The 21,398-nt window shown below is 36.4% G+C and overlaps 4 protein-coding genes across 6 annotated transcripts; 2 read left to right on the top strand and 2 right to left on the bottom strand.

The window, feature by feature from the left end:
• Nucleotides 1-2,287: 2,287 nt before the first annotated feature.
• LOC143445945 (uncharacterized) lies at nucleotides 2,288-10,588 on the bottom strand. 3 transcript variants are annotated; one of them, XM_076945361.1, is made up of 17 exons: nucleotides 9,389-10,588; nucleotides 8,912-9,145; nucleotides 8,614-8,764; nucleotides 8,392-8,509; nucleotides 8,077-8,241; nucleotides 7,256-7,426; nucleotides 6,951-7,055; nucleotides 6,694-6,756; nucleotides 6,229-6,387; nucleotides 5,520-5,688; nucleotides 5,269-5,323; nucleotides 4,828-5,126; nucleotides 4,564-4,704; nucleotides 4,235-4,316; nucleotides 4,005-4,163; nucleotides 3,733-3,820; nucleotides 2,288-3,562 (listed from the first exon to the last, which is right to left on the bottom strand). In XM_076945361.1, exons 1-17 carry the CDS (start codon nucleotides 9,967-9,969, stop codon nucleotides 3,534-3,536), a joined length of 2,769 nt encoding a protein of 922 aa, XP_076801476.1. In that variant the 5' UTR covers nucleotides 9,970-10,588; the 3' UTR covers nucleotides 2,288-3,533. The 3 variants fall into 3 exon arrangements, with proteins under 3 accessions (XP_076801476.1, XP_076801475.1, XP_076801477.1); XM_076945360.1 differs by having other exon boundaries at nucleotides 2,290-3,562; nucleotides 4,009-4,163; nucleotides 9,389-10,587; XM_076945362.1 differs by lacking the exon at nucleotides 6,229-6,387 and having other exon boundaries at nucleotides 2,290-3,562; nucleotides 4,009-4,163; nucleotides 9,389-10,586.
• Nucleotides 10,589-11,950: 1,362 nt separating this feature from the next.
• Nucleotides 11,951-15,679, top strand: LOC143445946 (triokinase/FMN cyclase-like). The gene has a single exon (XM_076945364.1). It carries the CDS (start codon nucleotides 13,406-13,408, stop codon nucleotides 15,167-15,169), a length of 1,764 nt encoding a protein of 587 aa, XP_076801479.1. The 5' UTR covers nucleotides 11,951-13,405; the 3' UTR covers nucleotides 15,170-15,679.
• Nucleotides 15,583-17,605, top strand: LOC143445947 (putative 2-ketogluconate reductase). Its single transcript, XM_076945365.1, has 5 exons — nucleotides 15,583-15,893; nucleotides 16,226-16,421; nucleotides 16,529-16,700; nucleotides 16,824-17,002; nucleotides 17,249-17,605. Exons 1-5 carry the CDS (start codon nucleotides 15,717-15,719, stop codon nucleotides 17,497-17,499), a joined length of 975 nt encoding a protein of 324 aa, XP_076801480.1. The 5' UTR covers nucleotides 15,583-15,716; the 3' UTR covers nucleotides 17,500-17,605.
• A 1,010-nt stretch (nucleotides 17,606-18,615) lies between these two features.
• LOC143446318 (uncharacterized) lies at nucleotides 18,616-21,213 on the bottom strand. Its single transcript, XM_076945909.1, has 4 exons — nucleotides 20,975-21,213; nucleotides 20,576-20,763; nucleotides 20,297-20,383; nucleotides 18,616-19,575 (listed from the first exon to the last, which is right to left on the bottom strand). The coding sequence occupies exons 1-4, from the start codon at nucleotides 21,161-21,163 to the stop codon at nucleotides 19,479-19,481; spliced, it is 561 nt and encodes a 186-aa protein (XP_076802024.1). The 5' UTR covers nucleotides 21,164-21,213; the 3' UTR covers nucleotides 18,616-19,478.
• Nucleotides 21,214-21,398: the final 185 nt, after the last annotated feature.

Genomic DNA, 21,398 nt, shown 5'->3' with positions numbered 1-21,398 from the left:
CTCTATCATAACTTATATTAGTACTCCTATGTCCTGTAATAGCGTAAACAAAGGTTTTATCATATAATAAAAAATTTAATATGCAGCTATTTAGAGTTTTTCATTACAAATTACCAGCAAATTAACTCACGGGACATGTCAAAAGATGAAACGGCAATCCGTTTCTTTAATCAAATACATACAAAATTGTTTGCCGTGTTGTAATGTTTAAACAAAGAATTGTAGGCGCCAAACTATCTAAAGGTCAACTCATTCTGCCCAATCAAAGCGTGCTTGGAAATTAATTATTCTAAACTTTTTGTTTCCAGCAATCCCTTTAACAAACAAAACTTTGGTCGCGTGTGATTTTATTTGTCAATGGTTGTAGTTACCACCTTCTGTATCTAAGAAAACGAGACATACCTGACAGTTATCAGCTTGTAAGTTGATTTTTTTTAGAAAATTTAGGATTGGGAAATTTACTTTAATCGAATTAACCTTTCCCTATTTGATGTCAGTATCTATTTCATACCATTTAAGCTCTACTTTACTGGTGGTTGGGATCGAAAGTGTGTCGATCGTCGCAGTATTTGATTTTTTTCGTGCTGTATGAGTTAATGGCTTTGTTTGTTGTATATTTGGCATTTTATTTTACATTGCATGGCTGAGTTATAAGTAAGATTATATTTTTTTTATATATTGTTTTTTTTCTAATTTTATTTACTTGCTAAGTTTTATTTTAAATCTGAGGATTGTTACTGGTTGAAGTATTTTTATTGGTCTTTATATCATTGTGAGCCAGACATAGTTTACGATACCTTTCATCAATCGTCTATAAATCACGCGATATTTTAAGCCTCTGATGTAACGTAATGTGTCCAGCAAGTTTTTCCAAAAATTCATGAGGAGATGCAGTCAGCTATTTCGCAATATGTGACACTGCCCGACACATTGAGCGATCAGGGGTTATTTTTTGGACCCATCGTGTTGGTTGCTAACTCGAAACACTGATTAAATTGTTTGCGTCGTATCGGGCTTTGTTTTAGGAAAACTTGCTTAAGCCGCTTTTTTATTTGTCAACCTTTAACTGAAGATTAGTGTCTTCCGGCTTCTGGTGCCAGCATGATGTTTGTGGAGCCAACGTTGGATTGTTTAAACTGGCTTGTGCTGATCGTACGGTCGTAATGTAAGGTCAAAAAGCATTGCAATAAAGATAGCCTCTTGTTGTCCAAACAGGCCCTTGAAATATCTATCCCCGGGTGCTAGCAAACAAAATGCATTTATTTTATTTAATGAACATGGTCTGTGTTTATAAGGCGTTGTGGCCGAAGCGGCAACCTGGAAATGTGGTTATGGCAAAAAAACATTCAAATTACAGTGTCGCTTTTCGAATGTGGGAAAATCGAAGACATTACGTCGTTAAATATGCTGTAAAAGAAATGTACATATTTGGTGATTTTAACGCTAGGGTTTTCTTCGCACGCTATGTTTCCTTCAATTTACAACGTCCAAGCTCCATGACGTAGCCCAGGAGACCGCGGTGGCCTCCACAAACAAAGAAAAAAAGCCACGCAATCTCCAAAAATCTCATTAGGCCTTAAAAAACACATAAAAGTTGTCGGAAACATTTTCATCAAGTCTGTCGTGCTCTTTGATGCTTTTGTCGTTTTCAAATGTTGATTCTTATCCACTTGTTCTGAAATGGAACTAGTGTTTGTGTGGGTCTGTCACCAAGCGACATTAAAGGCCTTACGTGGATTGCTTTCTTTGTGACGGGACGTGTTATCGCGTGCCAATCGACAGCTCCGAGGCTGTACCTGTTACAATTTCACTCGGCCCAGCTTTTTGTGAACAGGCTGAACAAGCAAAGAGGAACGAAATATTTCATAGACCAAAACGTCTGCTGATTTGGGCAGAGATTACACGCGAGCTCTTCCGAAAATAGAGGATCTTGAAAAAGCAATCAGACTCTCGTAACCACTTGAAGCATATCTTGGAATGCCGGTTCCAGGGAGCACTTCAAAAGGCAAACATCACCAAGAAAAGCGTCTTTTCTACATTTAAAATTTACGACCAATTTCCCTTCACATGACATTGCAAATTCAAGGCCGTTTCTTGTCACGCTACGGTTCTTTGTTTTTCGAAATTTTGTAACAGAAACGTTTGTAATGAAGCACAAGGTTAAAAACGTCCAACCATTGAAACGTTTAGTAAAATAATCGATTGGTGATTAATTGAATATTTTGGTAAGGGTCAGTAATGAACAAAAAGTTCGGCGTAATATTTCGCTTTGAGCAATGTAGAACTATGTATCATGCAGTAGTACAACTCTTTCACCCATGCTACAGTTTTCTTCTGAATTCTTTCAAAAATTTTAACTGCGTGGTTGAAACGTTTCGTTAAAACTGGAATGCAGTAAATTGTGACATATTACCAGTGGTCAATGGTTAAATTTTCATTATTTTGTGCTATATGAGGAATGCAGAATTGTTGCGTGGGTGAGACATAAAACAACATACTTGTACTGTATAAGGCAATGATATCAATTTTAAAGCCAATTATTTCAGGTGTTTAGACAAGATTTCAAAAATAGTTTGCTTCAGGAACTCAATTTATTTCACTGGAATGCAGCAAAAACGTTTCAACACAAATGGATTGATTGTACAAGTCAAAAGAGTTTCTATAAGTCGTTGCTTTTAAAGCCTGAAATTTCTTTTTATCACTCAAGCAAGTTCAAGGAAAACAAGATGAGATTCCACTTGCGAATTGTTGTTTGTGAAAAACGACGCCAACGCCCCAAAAATATTAAAATATGTCAACGAGCATATAACAAACAATTGACCGAATGGCAGCTATTATTTCCAGCTATCCCATTACTAAGCGCTGTTGATTGGCAGATGAATTCGCACACCGATCAGCATTTGAAAGTCAAGTGGTCAAATTATATCTCCAAACGTGGCGGGTATATGACGTTGGTTTTCGAATTCCATTAATCAAAAAAAAAATTTTTCCTGTCATGGCATAAATAAGGTATAGGCTTCGGAAACAGTGGTAGTACCGCCAAAATTAGAAGACCGGTAAACTAATACAGCCATATCGGATACCAGGCGTAAAAAATTGTTTACTACGTTTTAATGGTCTTTGGCAGAGACTGTCAACGCTACTAATTTTGCAATTGTATACAAAAACAAGGTATTAGATTCGGTCAACATTACAGCAGCTTGAAGGAAAACCAAGCTACGTGAGAAGGCAACATTGACAAATAACTTTTTCTTTACCAACATCAAGCGTAAACGTTCTAGTTAACTACACACATGGGACACAAAATTAAGGCTTTTTAACACGGCTTTTATCACACAGAGTTTTTTTGTAACGGGTTTTAAAGCAACACGGTACTAACTTTCTAAACCTGGCAAAATCTCACAAAAGGTATTAAAAAAGGAAAAAACAAACAAGACGAAATCACGGTCAAATGAGTATTATTCAATTCGATCCACAATTACTTCGAATTATCATCGTTTCCCCAGAACCACAGACGAACAGTGCTGTCCTTGCTACTTGTAGCCAGGTACTTGCTCGTGTACTATAAAATATACAGAAAATGGCGCAATTCTGTTACAGCACGTACGCTATCACTCAAAAAATGGTAAAAATTCTTTAAAAATGATATATTGAATAAGCTAGAAATGTGTTCAGCGGTGGAACGGAAGCGTCCTACATACACACGAAGGTTTCATTCTCCAGAAAACTTACCTGAACTCCGGTAACCTCCTGCGTATGACCTTGTAGTATACGAACGCATGTCATCGTCATCAGTTCCCATTCTTTTATCAACCGGTCGCTATAAAACAACAACGGGGGTGTTGATTGAGGTGAAAAGATAAGCGCTGGTGACGGCTAAATTACACGTATGGACGACATTCTTACGGCGTGGGAAGGTGCACAATTATGACCAAAAAAATATTTGCTCAAAATTGATCGCCTCAACTAATTAGTTAATTATTTAAGGCTATCAGATAACCCACTGACTTTGACGCTGTGAAAAAACGGCCCCCGCGAAAAGCGATAGCGTTGATTTGTTTTGGATGAGCTTTCACTGATTCCATAGGGCTACCGTCGCCATCTAGCGACCAAAATTTCACCATGCCTTCCAGGTCGCCACTCACAACGAGACTGTGCTGACGCTGGAAAAGCGTCGTTTATTTGTTAGCGGGCATTTAGCTGTTTTCAATTTATCATTTCAAGCGTACCATACCTCAACTGCATTCACTGGACTTTTATGACCGCGAAGTGTTTTGAGCAAGTCCCCTGTGTCAGCACAGCTTATATGGATCAGCCTGTAGTAATACAAATTTGTTTAGCCGCATAGTATTTCCAAAATGATGAAATACTCTACCCGGTATATGTACAAAGCAAAAAATCCAACATGTAAGTATGGTGTTGTTAGATTGTCAAGTTCAGACAACTTAGGTCTGGTATGAGATTCCGAGACACCATTACGATTAATTATACCAAGTGTGTGTTCTTTGGTACAACTTGCAATAAATTTAATGACAGGTAGTGAATGGCAGACAGCTAACTTACTTGTCTGCTCCTCCAGTAATAATGAGCTTATTAGCATAAGTCAGGCAGTGAACTGCGCCTTTATGACACTTCAGCACTCTTTCACAATGATGTGTAATGATATTCCATACTCTAATCGTTCCATCATGAGAACAAGTTACACTGAAATAATAACTTTACTGTAGCTGGTGGAAATACTTCCACAAAGTCAAAGAAATAACAACAAAATAAAAAATAAACAGAAAATTAAAGAATTCAGCCAGAAATGGCTGAAAATAAACTTACATGTATTTTGCATCAACTGACAAATCAGACACAGTATCCTTGTGACCTGTTAGTTGTTTTTCGCTCTTACGTGTCAAGCAGTCAAACACAGAAACGCTCTCATCCCAAGAAGCAGCATAAAGTTTTTGGCACTTTTCGTCAGCACCAATTGCCATGCCAACAACACTGCCTTTCAGGGAACCACCCAGTTTTGCAAAACTTTCCCCCGATGAAGTCCATATCCTGATAATACGATCCAGTCCTCCACTAAATATTCTCTTTCCTTGACAAACGATGCAATTCACTGGACCTTTGTGACCCTAAGTTACACACCACAGCGATCATCATTTTAGGCTTAACAAGTTGTAACTTATTGGAACATATGAGATACGCTATGTATCTGAATAATTGATATTTTAATATTGCGTAACCCGGCAACAAGAGACTATTAGTGATTCTTACCTCAAGACATATAACTTTTGTTACTGGGACTACATGACTATCCACAAGCCAAAACCTATATACAGATGAGAAGGCATTGTTACTTTTAATTTCTCATGTAAAATAAAGTTTGTCAGCTGAAAGTTACAAAGATTTAAATTCTCCTATATCTGGATTGCGTTAACTCATTAAAACAAATTCAAAACAATAAAACCATTTTATCCTAATGGATTATCTAGATCACACACAGCCAGGACTGAAGGTTGTCTTACTTTCCAGTTGCAGTCTTAGGAGCTTTTGGTCTGTGATCCACAGCAAACAGCTCACCTTCTTCATTGACAGCATCTACTTCCTCATCAGCAAGTAAGTCGTCCAACATCTCAACCTCATAATACTTATCACTTCTCTGTGCATCTGATTCAGCATCAGTATCTTTAAGTTCTGTTATACAATAGCAAATCTTCAAATCGTGATTCTACTTCAGGGCTTAATTGATTTTAAGAACGTTTGAATTGTAAACTTTGAATTTTCGTTATATGAGTATTACATCGTTGATTCTTTCACACCATCATTTTTTGCAGTAAAATCATAAAGTATTGTCAGTTTAGTAAAGTTACATAAAGTGCACTGTGATTTTATTAACTGGTAAGAAGGTGCTTGAACTCCATTCAAAATAATTTTGTGCAAACCTTAAATTGCCCAAAGATCAACAAGTGCTAAGTTTAAATTAATGCAAAAAGAAGCAATAAACACGTATTTGTTAGGTTTTTGGTGTCCACAAAGGAATTAGTTTTGCAGTGATTTCAAGAACATTATTTTCATGCTTTCATAGACACAATGTATTTTGTTAGTGTTAGTAATATTCACTCAAGCATTTTTTCGTGAACATTCTAAGGCCACCATCAAAGGCTCTGCATAAACAAAGACATCAACAATAGAAAAAGCCATCAATGAAACCCACAAAACCCCACCATTAAAGACCTTCAGTGATATTTTTCCACATTTGCAAAAATCCACCCGTAGCCTGTGCCTGAGGTTCTTTTAAACTGTCACTTTGAACCTCAGATCTTGCATAGGTTGATGCCCATGCTTCCTCTGTACTCTCCACTGGCCCCTTGGGCCCAGGAGTGGAAGTTAAATCTATGCATGCCATGCAAATTAAGTGTTCATAAACAACATAATACCTACTTTTGCATTGGACGAGCTGCAAAAGATAGAATAATGTTTGCCTTTTTCATGGTATTATTTAAAGTTTAATGAATCTTTCTATAACAATATGTTTCGACTTTTTTGGCGTTTGTCTATTATAATAACGTAAAATAAACAACATATCACGTTTCGCATCAGAAGTGAAGAATTGGTGTATATTTCTATGATTATTATTTAACATATAAACCTCCACGGAAATTTGCTGGTAAATTTAAAAAATATTAAATGATCCAGTACCTGGTGGTGGCTTTGCTTTTTTGCGCTTAGGAGTCAACAGTCGTGCTTTTTGTTGACGAGGAACTAAAAAATAAGCAATAAAGCAATAAAAATTTACCTTTAATAAACATCTATTCCATTTATCCATCTTAGAAAATTCACTTTTAATTTTGAAACTATTGTATTTAAAAACTTGTTTTATTAGCTATTTTGTAAATTAGTGTAAACTTATTACTTCCATGAACTAACAATTATGATACTTCCAAAATATTTCACACATTTATTTTTTTTCGGTGGTTGATTGAGTTCAATTTTCCAAAATGGCACATAATCTTTGTATTTTTCTTGTACTTCGTCATCGTCATCACTTTCTGATTCACTTTCTATAAAAAAAGCACAAAAAATTCATTTCTACATAAACTATTCAAAATATGAACATGTAATTATAACTCATGTGTGAATGAAACATACAGAGGTGTGTGAAACCAAACACCGCATACTGTATATGAATGTATGGTCACATAATCTAAAAACTATTGTCATATTCACACAACAGCAATGCATGTAGGAAGCAAACACCAACCAGCTTCTGATATGTCATCTGGCTTTGTTTTAATGAGTGCAGTTAACTTGTCTGCATTTTCTCTTGTTCGTTGGACAAGTTCAATATAGGCCTGTATCCAGTCAAGTGTTTCGTTCTCTTCAGCATTCTCCTCCATAAGATTTACCAAATTTGGAATACCAAATTCTTTTCCTGTTATGATCGTTTATAAAATATAATCAACGTGCTATACAGTAGTCATATGCAGATTGGTCACAGTCACATGGAAAATCAGAATCACTAGAATCTGCCAATATTGAAGATCCATTTTTACTGAGATAATCTCTTTGGTCCCAGCAGAAACTCTATGTTTCACATGTTATGCTTAAGATTGCTTACAATGGCTTCCTAGGTAGCAGAAATTTCAGTAGCCTACATTGACACATATTTCATCCCCCAAAGTTTTCGGTTCAATTATAATGCCACTTACGTAAAAAAGGATTCATTTCGAACCATAACCTAAAATGTTAAAAGTAAATCTTAACTGAGTACTGTGACATCCTTTTTTATCAGTTAATATAAAACATTTGAATTAATGTGGTATTATGACGCGATTACAGTTACATTGAGTAGAGCAAGCATAATAAGCAATCTCTTGTTCTGGAAAATTATAGAAGTGTTTAGACGTTATACAGAATTCCTTAGGATAAAGTTTATTTTTGAGTTTCTAATGTAGGCAAGTTTTAATGTATTTATTTAAAAAATTTAGCCAAGAAACATCTATAATAGACTAAACAAACTTTCATCTGAAATAGGTAGTTTAGTAACCTCCACAAAAAAGTATGCATAAGTTAAAGGCATACCAATTTGTGCGCACTTGGTTTTCCAGATTTTGTCATTTTGAGTAAGGTTGTGCCATCTCTTGCACACTTCTCCTGCTGTGACTAATTCCTTGGCACCCAGGTAATTAAAAACTTTAATCCAGTAAACATCAGGTAGCGAAGGGGCACCACTTTCAGCTAAGGTTACTGCATACAAGAAAAATCACCTGTTAGTTTGAAGACCATCGAAATGAAATACTAACTTTAAATAAATCTTTTGAAAGGCTTTTCTTAAGAGCAAATGTTTATGCCAATGTCAGGTTATTTTAAACAAGCTGACAGACACATGGAAATTACCTTCAGCAAGTTTCTGCTTTACACAATCAGCTACAAATTTAACAATTGCAGATTCTGATTGAGAAATTAAAAAGAGTAACAACCGCACTCTTTGATATCCTTCCCATGGATTAATCCACTGGCAAATGAAACACAGGTTACAGTTATTTTAGATATATACATACACATATATATGTATTTAAAGCATAAAGTGCTTACATCAACCAATTTATCAAAACAAACCTCCCAAATTTGATTCATCTGATTCTGGAATAGTTCTTTTAATCTCTGTAATTTTGGATGCAAGGTAATATGTTGGTTTGACCAAAGCTTTTCGTTTTTGTAAAGCTGCTGTGACGTTGGAACAGGAAGGTGGTTTCTTTTTTTATCCAGCCTTTACATATAACAGCTTCAGCAATAACGTCAAACATTAAAAAGAAAAAATATAAAACAGGCCACTATGAGCACTGGTACAATGGTAGCAAAAATGTGACAGATTAATTTAACAACTTTATAAATTCTTTTTGATAATTTTTTTTACCTTGAAATGAACTGACTTCCAGCTTTGCTTTGGGTTGTCACAAATTTTCCAAGAATGTCATTATTAGTGGATTCCGAAAAAAAGTCATCAGTTATCACATTTATTGCACTTATTCTGCTTTGAAATTCCGAGCTAGCATCATCATAGTTTGTTTCAGGTGGACCCATCATCCAAATTGAAGCCTTGGAGTCAGGTCGTGCTACCAGGTCTGATTCTTCACCAACACTCTTGGTTCTACAAAAATCAAGTTTCACGAACGTAATCACGAGTTTACTAGAACACACACAACAAGATGATAAAATTCTCCTTTTTTATTTTTACTGATTTAACGAAAATAAAGTTTTCATTTATTTTTATTTGGAAGAAAGTAATATTTTTGTGCAATATATCAATGGCTTAAATAGAAAGCATTCAATAGGTTTAACAAGTTTTTCAGTTAAAATAATAAATAATTGAGTTGGAGTTATTTAATCTAACCTGTTTTTCTGACGACTACTGTTGTTTGAGGGTTTTAAAGACCGCCTATATTTGGCTGATGAGTTTGAAGAATTGGTAATCGGAGAACTAACAGGACTTCTTGTTGAAAATACAGCATAGTTTGGAGACTTTGAAGGCATGTCATCTGCAGTAGAACCAGTTTGGTTGACTGGGGTATGTTTTGTTATTTCTAGATTGTTAGTTTCGGTATCTTTCCATTGAACACCTTCCGTCGTTTTAATGGAAGATCTGACTTTTTTCATTGGATATTTGTCTGCTTCATTATTGAGAAAGTCACGATGAAATACGGACTCCACTGCCATGTTTAAACTTTTTAACTGAGGCTTACCAAAGCGATGGATTATTCCCGAAAGAACAACTCGCTTTTGCCAATTTTGCCAGCTTTCAAACCATTCTCCAATTGCCTGAGTAATTTGTGAATGCTTTTGTGGAATGTTTTCAGCCATTTTAGTTTGACGTAGAATGTTTGCAGCACCTTCTTCCAATCGAGACAACTGAAAACTGGAAAAATCCCCACCAACATTTTCAAGGAACACCTTTTGTTTACTATGAAGTGCCATGACACATATAGCCTAAGACATCAAGAGCTATCTAACCATGAATGTCAGCACCTGAAAAAAAGCTGTTGGGTGCATAGTGTTACAGATCTATATATATGTGTGCATAGCTCAACAACACACTGCTCAAAAGATAACGATCATTTGTGCAAATTGTTTAAAAAAAAACAAGAACTTTGTTTGCGCGGCAAGATTTTTTTGATCGTCTATGCTTAGCAAATAAAATTGTCGGCCCACTTTGATTTTTTTATATTACAAGTGTTCTGGGCATTGGATTATGAAGATTTCGCTCAAGTGAGTAGCATTTGAATTCTTTTAAGCAATATTTTTTTTTATCTAGTCGTCATGTCGAACAAGTCCAGTGCATAGGGTTCAAACCAGGTTAAAATAAGAAATAGGCAACATATTTTTAATTTTTTTTATTGCTCAAACAAATTTATACGAAAGGCCAAAAACGCAATCTGGTTGTGGTAGATTAGTCGAGATTTAAATCATATTGACTTTGGGTAGTAACCCAAAATTTGAGCACACCCTGGATACAATAAGACGCAATGCCCACTTAAGTACTGACGGACAGAAATTATTCCATTTGCCAAGATTTTTTTTATGCCAATCTTACTATATTGCATTTACTACTTACCAAACTTGAATGTTCTGCCAGGTTCTGGTATCTAAAATAGGTGTTTTTGCGTCACCTGTTGCCGTGGTCACCAACAAAAGAGTTTTTTCATAAAACGTGGAATTTTCAAAAAAACTATTTCTAAAACACTATCTGTTTTCCATAAAAGCATGTTTGGTTAATAAAATTTGCAATTAAAAAAAGGAGGTGAAAAGAATAAATTTTCTTATACGTCTTAGTTTTACAAAAATTTAAAAATATACTTTAAAATTTAGGAAATAGTGCACAGATTTGTAGTTTATGGAAGGGGTTTTCCCAAAACATTTCCTTTGATTTGCAAGATAAAAATAATAAAAGTTTTAAAACAATTAAATTTAGTTATTTCAAAGCGTATGTATCTATTTTCAATAGTAGCGGTGTGTTTTATTTTATTAAAGCTTATAACAACAAACTTTTTATTCGCTATAATGCACCTTATGTTGCAAAATAGGCCGGTTATAAACAAATGACAATTAAATACGTCGTAGGGTCCTTTCGATTTGACACGGACAATTTTCAGCAGACACCGATATTTTAATTGTTTTCTTTTAAAATTCAAACTTGCTTTTTTTTTATTTATCCAGTTCTTTACTAGTTACAAACAAATGCAGGGATTAACTTTGAGGTCACTTCTACTTTGACAACAATGTATTTGCATTAGGTGAATTCCCATTTAACAAGGTACGATTGCTGCAAAAGTGCTGAAGTAGCATTATGGTCGCTTGCAAGAACTGACTTCGGTAGGCTGTAGGCTACGTGGCATGTATACTAAGTCTATTTACTTAGGTGCACGTGACAAACATCATGTTGACTTCACTTTGAAGCTGGATCTTGGAGTTAGGCATCTATGCTCATGTGGAATGGGAACAGGATAAATCTATTTTCCATCGGTATTTTTAGTTCATTTGAATTTAATTCAAAGGCATATTGTGTATCAGTTTTAGTTTCCTTATAGTTTGTAACCTCCACCATGCAATTTTGGGTCTAGTATACAAGTGCATAACCACAGGATTCCTTTGTATACTAGACCCCAGCTACTCAAATTGTGACATCATCTGGTTGTGCACTTGCATACTACCTGTACTAGACTTGCAATTTTGGGCTTCATTCTTACTTCCAAGTCAACTCTTCAGCAAATTGAGTTTATCCTTACCCTTGAAACTTTCTAGCTGCAATAAAACAAAGAAAGTGACAATTTCACCAAAAGTGGTCATGCAACCCATAGTTAAAGATAGGCTGCGAGGTTAAAAGAATTAGTATCTGCAAAAATTTGATTTTAGTTATTTAGGGTTTAGTTAGATTTAGATAAGAACGTATACTTAAGTTATGCTTAGGTTACTATGTTATAACCTTTCAATTAGTTTAACAAGAAACTGTGAAAGAGAGCTTTCAACGCACGATTTTTTCCGGTGAAATAGTGGCAGCGTAAAAGCAATACCCTACCTTAATAAACCCTTTCCGAGTTATTGCCGCCATTTTTTGTGTGACAAGATCTGGGCGTTGGATTGTAAAGTTTTCACTCTGGTGAATAGCATGTAAATTCCTTTAACACTTGAACGACCGCACTTTTAAACTACCTAGAATGACCAAGTGCATCAATTGACACATAATACACATAAAATACAATTTGTTCCTTTATTTAGTGAGAAAAGCTTCCTTGAAGTACAGCCTTCCCTGCCTTTTCTCCTTCTAAATGTCCACTGCTCGCAAGCTCATGCTACTCTCAAATAAAATCGCTGACTAAGCCCAAATTTCTACAGTGAAGTGACAATGCTGATTATCATGTTGTTATGATTCTGTAGATTGCAATCACACCTTCCTTCACCTTTACAATGTGAAATTTTAAGCTGTGTGCGTCAATCGACGCGCTTGGTGGTTCTAGGTAGGTATATGCTTAAATTCGCCGTTTTAATCATAAAACCCCCAAAAGTCAGACAAACTGATTGTTGTAAGAAGTAAATAATTGTCAAGAAGGTTCAGCAGAAAAAGGTGATGCCTGGCGGAGAAACAAGAAATTGAATTCTTGAAAAGCGTCAATTGACACGTTTGGTCGTTCTAGTTTTAAGCAATAAACAAAATGTTGAAAATATGTTGCCTAGTTCCATTTTTTCAACGGTTTAAACCCTATGCACTGGACTTGTTTGATATGAAGTCACGTTACATGGTCAGCTTACCATGCGACATAAAATGTGTGAGAGTTTACGTGGTATCTGTGGCATATTTGAATGCAATAATTCAGTTTGTGTTTTACCTATAGTTGATTATTTTAAACTTTGCTTGACATGCAAAACAAAATTAACCTATGTAACGCGTCACAGATAACACTCAAACTTTTACGCATTTTACGTCGCCTGCTTCGCTGACCACATATCTTGACGTTACACCAAACAAGTCTAGTGCTTAGGATTCAAAGCATTGTTAAATAAGAAATTTTTTTTTACCGCGTGAAGGAATTCATATGCAACTCACCTGGGTGTAATCTTTCCAATCCAATGTCCGGAACACCATTTTCAAATTTTATATAGGCTTTGAAAGTTTTGTGTTAAGAACACGCAATAAATAAAAAAATGATATTAAGAAAGAATTAATTTAAGTTATTAATTATTTTCTGTGCACTATTTGTTCAGCTTTTTTAGCTTTTGAAATGCATTATTAAATTTTTTATGTGCTATTTTATCTGACGGATCATTTTCTGTTTAGCATGTATCTACTGTAGTGTTTTCATTTTAGTCATTAAAATCCAGTGTTTTGAGTTCATTGAATCATTGTGCAAAGTTAACTATGTCTCGCACCAATCGACTGTTGATAAATGATGTTGACCGTTGTGTTGATGAGATGTTAGAAGGAATTGTCCTCGAAAATCCGGCGCAACGGATCCTTGAAGGTCACCGAGTTGTCATCCGAGAAGATGTCTCTTCTTTCTGCAGTTCCGGTCACGTAAGCATCATCAGTGGTGGAGGATCTGGTCATGAACCATTTGCAGCTGGTTTTGTTGGGAAAGGAATGCTGACAGCTGCTGTCGCTGGTTCTGTGTTTGCTTCGCCGCCTCCCCATGACATTCTTGCTGCCATTGAATCAGTGGCATCTCCCGATGGTGTGCTTCTGATTGTTGCGAATTATACTGGAGATAGGTTGAATTTTGGAATTGCGTTGGAAAGAGCAAGAAACAGGGGACACAAAATTGACATGATAGTGGTTGGTGAAGACTGTGCTCTTGAAAGCAAGGATAAGACGGCTGGGAGAAGAGGATTGGTTGGAATTGTCAATGTTATGAAAGTTGCTGGAGCTTTATCTGAAAGTGGAAAATCACTTGAAGAAATTGTTAAAATAACCAAGGTTGTTTCTAGCAGCATGGGCACTATAGGTGTCAGCTTGTCTGGTTGCTCAATCCCAGGTATTGGAAGCTCCTTTCAACTTGATCAATCTGAGATGGAGCTAGGCTTAGGAGCCCATGGAGAAGCAGGAGTGAAGAGAATGAAGATTCTTTCTGCTGATGACACAGTTACGGTTATGATTGACCATATTACAAATGAAAGTAACGCTAGTCGGCTGAACTTAGTACGAGGTGACAGAGTCTTCGTAACTCTTAATAACCTTGGAGGAATGTCTGCTTTAGAAATGCATGTGCTATCAAGAAAAACAATTTTATTACTTGAAAGCAGGGGCATCTTAGTTGAACGATTTCAGTCTGGATATCTTATGACATCATTGGACATGGCTGGCTTTAATATGAATATTATGAAGGTAGATGATGACATTATATCTCTACTAGATGCAGATACTAGTGCTCCTGGATGGCCTAGGATGTCTTTTTCTCCATCCACGGGTAGTAATAGAAGAAACAGTCTTGTCATTCATTCATTGCAACCAGGAACAATGAATAATCCAGTTAAGCCATCTAACAAAAGCGGGAAAGGTGAAATGCCTGAAAATTCAGTTTTTCTTGCAGGATTACAACAAGCTTGTAAAGCATTAATTGCAAATGAAGCTCTTCTAAACGAACTAGATACATCTGCCGGTGATGGAGATTGTGGATCGACTTTTAAACGTGGTGCATCAGACGTACTATCAAAGCTTCAGTCTTGGAAGCATTTGGACATACAGAGCATACTTATGAAGATAGCTTCAAGTGCTGAATCCTCTATGGGTGGCGCGTCTGGTGGTCTTTACAGCCTCTTCTTAACTGCGGCTTCAAGGCATGCCACTGGTACTGATGTTGTGTCCTGTAAGTCATGCTTAGATGCAGGGATGCAAGCCATCTCTCGTTATGGAGGAGCCGAACCTGGAGACAGAACCATGCTTGATGCTTTATTGGCAGCCAGTAACTCTTTGCAGAATAGTGTCAGGCGTGAAGAGTCACTTAGAGAAGCAGCAGTAAATGTTGCAAAAGTTGTCGCAGAAGCTGCTGAGGCAACAAAAAACATGAAAGCTAAAGCTGGACGAGCAAGTTATGTTGCCAGTAATCTTCTGACCCAACCAGATGCTGGCGCCACTGCAGTTGTGATATGGTTGGATGCAATTAACAAATTTATCAATTCTGCGTGATTAAGTTCATGGTAGCGTCTTGATATTGTAAATTGCATTTTTACCCTTATAAAGCTGCAAATCTTTTAGGTTTTATGCTGGTAAATTGACTTTTACTAGTGATGTCAAAAAATCATTTGTTTTTTACCATAAATCTATTTTGCATATTCGCAATTATGCAATGTTATTATAATCATGCAATAATATTATATTATCATCATATACCAATAACTTAATCAGTTATGAATATATTGTAAGATATTTGATAAATTGAGTGTTTTTCGATTGGCTATTGTCATGTCGTGATTATCAGAAAGTTCCAAAAGTGTCATACTTTTTATTTATTTTCAATCTATTTTAGCCTCATAAAACAATATATAATACTCTTGAAAGCTGTAAGAAGTATTTTTATGAATGAATATATCCTTGCCTAATTGAAAATTTCATTTGTGTTTGTCAAAAAAATGTTGAAATATTGCGGTAATTTATAACAGTTGTTGTTTCTAATTTACATAATTATTTTTCAATCAGGTTAATCTCCTGCATTAGTTATACCTTTTCTGCAGTGATGAGTAAGGCATCGGTGTTGTGCAGTTATCTTGATGGTGGCAGTGGTATGCCAACATATTTGCTTGATATTATTCAGAAACATTTTCATATTGTATGGCTGGAAGACTTTGAAAAAGACTCATCAAACTGCTCAAACAATATTCTTGCCATTTTAAATGTTCATGGTCAACCGAAGGTAGGTTTTATGAATTATGTTTCGTTGATTAGCGATTTTTTATTGACATTAACTTTTAATCCTTGTTATTCACATAAGCTGTGTTAGTGAAGTAATGGCAGACTTGGAAAAAATATAGCTTCAAATTTAATGTTTTGTATGTATGATATATTCTGTATGTAATATGAAAGGAGTCTTTGGTATTGGTAGCCTAATCCAGTTTGAATCACATTAAATCTATATAATTTGCTGTGGGTAATTAGTCTGAAAAGCGAAATGCACGAAATTGGATAATTGTTTTAAGTGATAAAATGTGCAAGTAAAGCATTATGTATGACAGCTGTCCTTGGCAGGTAACACAGAGTTTGTTGGAGCGCCTGCCGAATCTGAAGCTGGTAGCTGTTGTTGGAGTCGGCTATAATCACATAGACACCAAACTTCTCCGTTCATTTAATGTGAAGCTGTCAAACACACCATTTGTTCTAGATGATGCTACAGCAGATCTGGGAATGACCCTGTTGATGGCCGCAGGCAGAAATCTTTGCGCAGGTATCAACTGAGGATCAAGGGAAGATTTTCTTTCCTTTTTCTTTGTAACATCTTGCATAAAAAGCAATCATGCAAGGACAAAAATTACAATGTTTAACATTTTCCAGTGAAGGACTTTGCAATGGCCCCAGATACCACGGAGCTTCAGTTCAACGAAGTGTCTTGTGATGTGAGCTCAACAACTCTTGGTATAGTTGGGATGGGGAGAGTAGGTTACAAGGTTGCACAGAGAGCAAAGGGTTTTGAAATGAAGATTTTATATCACAATAGAAACCAAAGGTGCAGGATTGTAATTTTACGAGAACGGATTTTAATGGTATTTTGCCAGTAAAGTTTCTACTTGGTTGGTTGTTACTTGTTGTAATATGGAGTTTTTTCAAGCTGCGATTTTGAAATTTCCAGGCCAAGTATTGATGAAAAAGCCATAAATGCAACTTACTACAAAACATTGAATGAAATGTTACCTTTGTGTGACTACGTGATGGTTACTGTTTGTCTTACTCCTGAAACAACAAACATAATGGGAGCAGGGCAATTTAAACTGATGAAATCTACTGCGATTCTTGTGAATATTTCAAGAGGTAAATTGGTTTGAGTAAAAAGTCTGAAAACTTTTGCATGCAGTTTACACTTTATCAAGTGTAGTCAGGTGTTTATGTTTATGCTGATATTCAGCTTCTTGTTCATTCAATTTGCTTTATAAGTTGAATGTTTTTGCTTTATAAAAAAATAATTACAACCAACTTTTAGCGTTTTGCTACGTCAGCAAGCAGTAGATTATCACACAATATTTTTTCCCGTGTAATTCATGCTTTCATATCGACCAGGAGCAACAGTGGATCAGGATGCATTATTGAAAGCGCTTAACGGAGGTGATATTGGGTTTGCTGCCCTTGACGTCACATCACCAGAACCGTTACCCAGGGATCACCCGTTACTGAAAGCACGCAATATCCTTATAACGCCCCACGTAGGCAGTGCTACCTTGACCACTAGAAGAAAAATGATGCAAATGGCAATTAATAATGTTTTAGCTGCCGCGGAGGGCAAGCCACTACCCTCTGAAGTGAAACTTTGACCGCTAGCTAATCCATAGTTTTTGTTTCTATGTGATTAATTTGATATATGCAATTCATCATCGAGATTATGTTCACCAGCGTAGATCTCCATCGTTTCCAAGTTCTGTTGCTGCTAATATGCGCACGTATTGTACGTTTAATTTGGTTTTGTGTAACCTACGCATTGCTGCTATGTAGCTATTTTATTCTTCATTACCATTTCATGTCAAATTTAAAGCAGTGTCATAATTTGGGGGCGGTAGAAGGACGTTATTGCAACAAACTTAGCTAGGCTTCGCTCGCCGAGGAAATGGGTCCCATAATTTGCTATCTTACGCTGTCATGCCTTTCAACTACAGCACTACAGAAAACTTTACTGTACTTGCGGTTTGGCTTTCCGGAACGTCAAATTTCCTTCAAGCCTAATAATACTTCAACACTAGTCTTAATGTATCGTTACTTATGACATGACAAAATAGAAGGTTGACCGTGTAAAATGAAATCTGTATAACCGTGGTCCACGTGCGCGCAATTCTAAATTATGTACAAACAAAACAACAATTGTTGTTTATCGTTCTAAAGTTCCCTATTTGATTATGAAAATCAAAGCGCAGCATGCTGAAAAAAAGATTAAAATGAAGAATATCCGCCCGCTGTACGAAAGCAATATCAAACGGGCCAGTGTTACCTGCACGGTTAGAAGTATAGTGTCTAGTATAGTAAATAAGCAATATTTTAAAGAAAACGATAGGAAAACTGTAATGTGATGTAACTAAAATGGTAAGCTAAGATTGTAGCAATCCCTTCTCAGCGAAGACGGTAGCCTACCTGACCTTGTTAAAGGTTCCGATTCTTGATAAGCATCTTCCTATAGTAGGGGAGGGTGGGGTAAAGCGGACCACCTAAGGCTTAAATCGTTACAATTCACTGATTTCACCAAAACATTTGACTTGTTTGTTTTGAGAGTTAACTCTAAGGTATTTCGATAATTTTTGAAGTGCCCTTTTATTGATTGCTTGCTTTCTCACATAAAAATTTTTTGATTTAAAAGCACCTCCAATAGTCCACTTTACCCCACATGTGTGGGGTAAAGTGGACCACCATAAGTTTTGAGTAAACAAAGCAATTTGTTCCACATCACAATCAATTTATTTACAAATTGTCATCATAAGCGAAGTAGTTATGAAAGTAATCGCAGTTCACCATCAATTTTTAAAATCATAATTCACAAATAAAGTTGTCATCCTCTTCATTACACCCAGAGCAGGCTTCATGCGCCCATCGCATGCATTTGGAGCACTGGATCCACCCATCATTCTCAGATGATTTGGAATACATTTCGTTGCAGTAAAAGCATTCTGCATCTACGTTGTTATCACTTTCATCGACTGTGTCCTTCTGCTGCATTGATGACCTGGAAACCTTAGCTTTCTTCATAGAACGCTTTTTCGATGAACTTGTTTTACTGCTGTTGCCAGATACCGCGGATTGGCTAAGATTCGTTGCAGCCAACTGCTTCTTGTATGGTGAACTGGTTAAAATAGCAGTTGCACTTCTCTTAGACTTCCTCTTTTGGCGAGTGTGAGCTGCTTTCGGCATAGGACTTGACTTGATTGAACTCGGAGAATTCTGACAGCTCAAGTAGGCCAACACTATAAACCAAAGGAACCAAACACGTCTGCTAACCAGCAGGAGAAGCACTGCAAGAATGACCGCTATTGATAACGTGCAATAACACAAATTCACTTTAGAGACATTACATGGAAATCAAAGCATGGTGCGCAATAACCACACACTCATCACAATTGTAAATTACTTCTTCAATAGTCTGATGCGGACTTGTTTTGTACAGGAAATATAAAATACTGACGAAAACATGCTGAGAATTTAGTAAACGGTAAGTTGCAATGAAAACCAAACAGTCAATGAACAGTCCGATTTCATGAATCAGTATTTGAGTAGGGTTAGGTATACGCATGAAATGCGAGAAGAGATTAAGTCAAATGTCACAGTTTCTTCGTGCACAAAGGTTCAGAGCGTGATCAACTCCTTCCACCCCATGTTTCTTGGCATGCTTCAACAAACGAACGGTTTGCCTAAAAAAAAGTAAGTAGTGGCCTGTGTAGGTAACCGGACATGTTCCATTTCACGTTAAAACACAGTAAAACGTTGTTTTCATCATGCCAAACTTTTTGCACCAAACGTTTGTTTTGGCGAGGAGTATGGGCTTCCATACAATCTTCGCAGATGTAACTTTTCTTGCAGTGGCAATTAGTAGGCTATTTATAACACATGCACTGCTATTGCTATATTACACTTCTGGTCATTAGGCTTAGCCTTGCCAGAGGTTGCGTTTCTATGCGAACTAAAGTTTTTTGCTCTATTCCTGCTCTTATCTCAGCCAAAAAAGTTATTTTATGCGAGTTTTGTCTGAAAGCAACATTACACCGAAACTGGCTGGCCAATTTTGATCAAAGTTTTGTGGTAGGAAAGTTTTTGCTAGAAATGTTCGACTTCGTCCCCACTGCGCTTTTGACGAAAAATAAAATGATTGATTGATTGAATGACGGAATGAATTGATAAAATATTGGTATTAATTAATTATATACCACGACCATTGAACAGCTGCAAACGTCATTAATGCAGAATGGGGTAAAGTTCTTATACCACTGGTTCACTCCGGCATTCTTACTCGCAGTGAAGCTGAAACTTTTCTAGTTAAAGACAAATGTTCGAATATGTCCACGCAATTACGTTAATCTAATTATATCTTGGTCGTCGGTAGCAACCGCAGCAGTTATAACTACAGTACGTTACCCCGGTTTTAGACCAGTTTTTTCGCCGTGAATATGTCCAACAGCGAGATTAAACGAAGCTTCTGCGTGGCCCTGATCAGCCGCATACCTGTGGATAAAAGGAGCGTTTAGATTACATACGAAAGCTGACATTTAAAAATATATTATAAAACTACCTACTATTTTAACACTTCTACTGCAGAATTTGCAGTCACGGTATAATAAGATATAGGTATACAGGAATTTACAATTCTTGTTTACATATATCTTTATATATTTGCAAAATGAAATGCAAACTTACTTGAACCATCTCATTGCTTCCGTTCCGTTCTTTGTCGCTCCCCTGCCAGTCAGCAAGCGCTGGCCGACAACGTGTTGTGCCGACGCATAGCCAAGATGACCGTATCCCTTAGCAACATGGAAATGGACGGCCTCGTAGTGAAAATAACAAGCATACACCAACAAAAATACGAAGACGACTGCAATTACCTGCCACCAATATAATGTAAAAACTCTTTTCAGCGCATTCCGACAATGTAAGCAACATAATTTTTAATGCTATCTAGGTAACATTTTTATATCAAATGTTCAACATCTTTTATGAGAGGTAAGTTTATAGCGCGTCTATTTGTTGAAAAGCAAACATATCGCGCATACACATAGCAGTGCTTTAAAACCAATTCTTCTGAATAAGACCGACCTCTAAAGCTCTGCAGTAAATCGAGTCCTCTTTTGGTTCCCGTATCTGAAAAATGGTGTTGCCATATCGCGCAAAATTTCCTATTCTAAGGGCTGGTTTCAGAAGTTGTAAGTCTTCGTGGCCAGAATCTTCGTCATTTGCAAACTTGACGCTTTTCGTTAAAGAACGTCGACGCCTTGTCGAAGCCATATGCTTCCTTGCAATCTACTGACGAACAGTTATATTTTTTAAAGAAACTGTCTTCTGAAACATGCAATATATCTGGTCATCATAAGATTTCACTACCCGGTGAAATCAACTTTAAACATATCTATATGCAAAATAGCAGCATAATAGTGTATAATAAGGATAGCCTACTTATTCGTCATTCGCCAGTTTGTACTTCCTAGAGACCTAGATCGAACAACCTTTGTGAATACTGGTC

The sequence above is a fragment of the Clavelina lepadiformis genome, chromosome 2 (genome assembly GCF_947623445.1).
Source record: "Clavelina lepadiformis chromosome 2, kaClaLepa1.1, whole genome shotgun sequence".
NCBI classification, from domain to species: Eukaryota; Metazoa; Chordata; class Ascidiacea; order Aplousobranchia; family Clavelinidae; genus Clavelina; species Clavelina lepadiformis.
The sequence above is the reverse complement of the archived record's forward strand: the minus strand, read 5'-3'. Positions and strand labels throughout refer to the sequence as shown.

Bases quoted from the DNA above. Each gene is read 5' to 3' on its own strand.
- LOC143445945 (XM_076945360.1), bottom strand. From the start codon at position 9,969: ATGGCACTTCATAGTAAACAAAAGGTGTTCCTTGAAAATGTTGGTGGG. The intron at 6,757-6,950 runs GTGTGAAATATT...CTTATTTTTTAG, and splicing joins ACCACCGAAAAAAAATAAAT to TTCCTCGTCAACAAAAAGCA. The intron at 4,317-4,563 runs GTAAGTTAGCTG...GTATTACTACAG, and splicing joins ATTACTGGAGGAGCAGACAA to GCTGATCCATATAAGCTGTG.
- LOC143445946 (XM_076945364.1), top strand. From the start codon at position 13,406: ATGTCTCGCACCAATCGACTGTTGATAAATGATGTTGACCGTTGTGTT.
- LOC143445947 (XM_076945365.1), top strand. From the start codon at position 15,717: ATGAGTAAGGCATCGGTGTTGTGCAGTTATCTTGATGGTGGCAGTGGT. The intron at 16,422-16,528 runs GTATCAACTGAG...AACATTTTCCAG, and splicing joins AGGCAGAAATCTTTGCGCAG to TGAAGGACTTTGCAATGGCC. The intron at 16,701-16,823 runs GTGCAGGATTGT...TGAAATTTCCAG, and splicing joins TATCACAATAGAAACCAAAG to GCCAAGTATTGATGAAAAAG.
- LOC143446318 (XM_076945909.1), bottom strand. From the start codon at position 21,163: ATGGCTTCGACAAGGCGTCGACGTTCTTTAACGAAAAGCGTCAAGTTT. The intron at 20,384-20,575 runs GTAAGTTTGCAT...TTTTATCCACAG, and splicing joins GAAGCAATGAGATGGTTCAA to GTATGCGGCTGATCAGGGCC. The intron at 19,576-20,296 runs GTAACGTACTGT...ACTTTTTTTTAG, and splicing joins AAAACTGGTCTAAAACCGGG to GCAAACCGTTCGTTTGTTGA.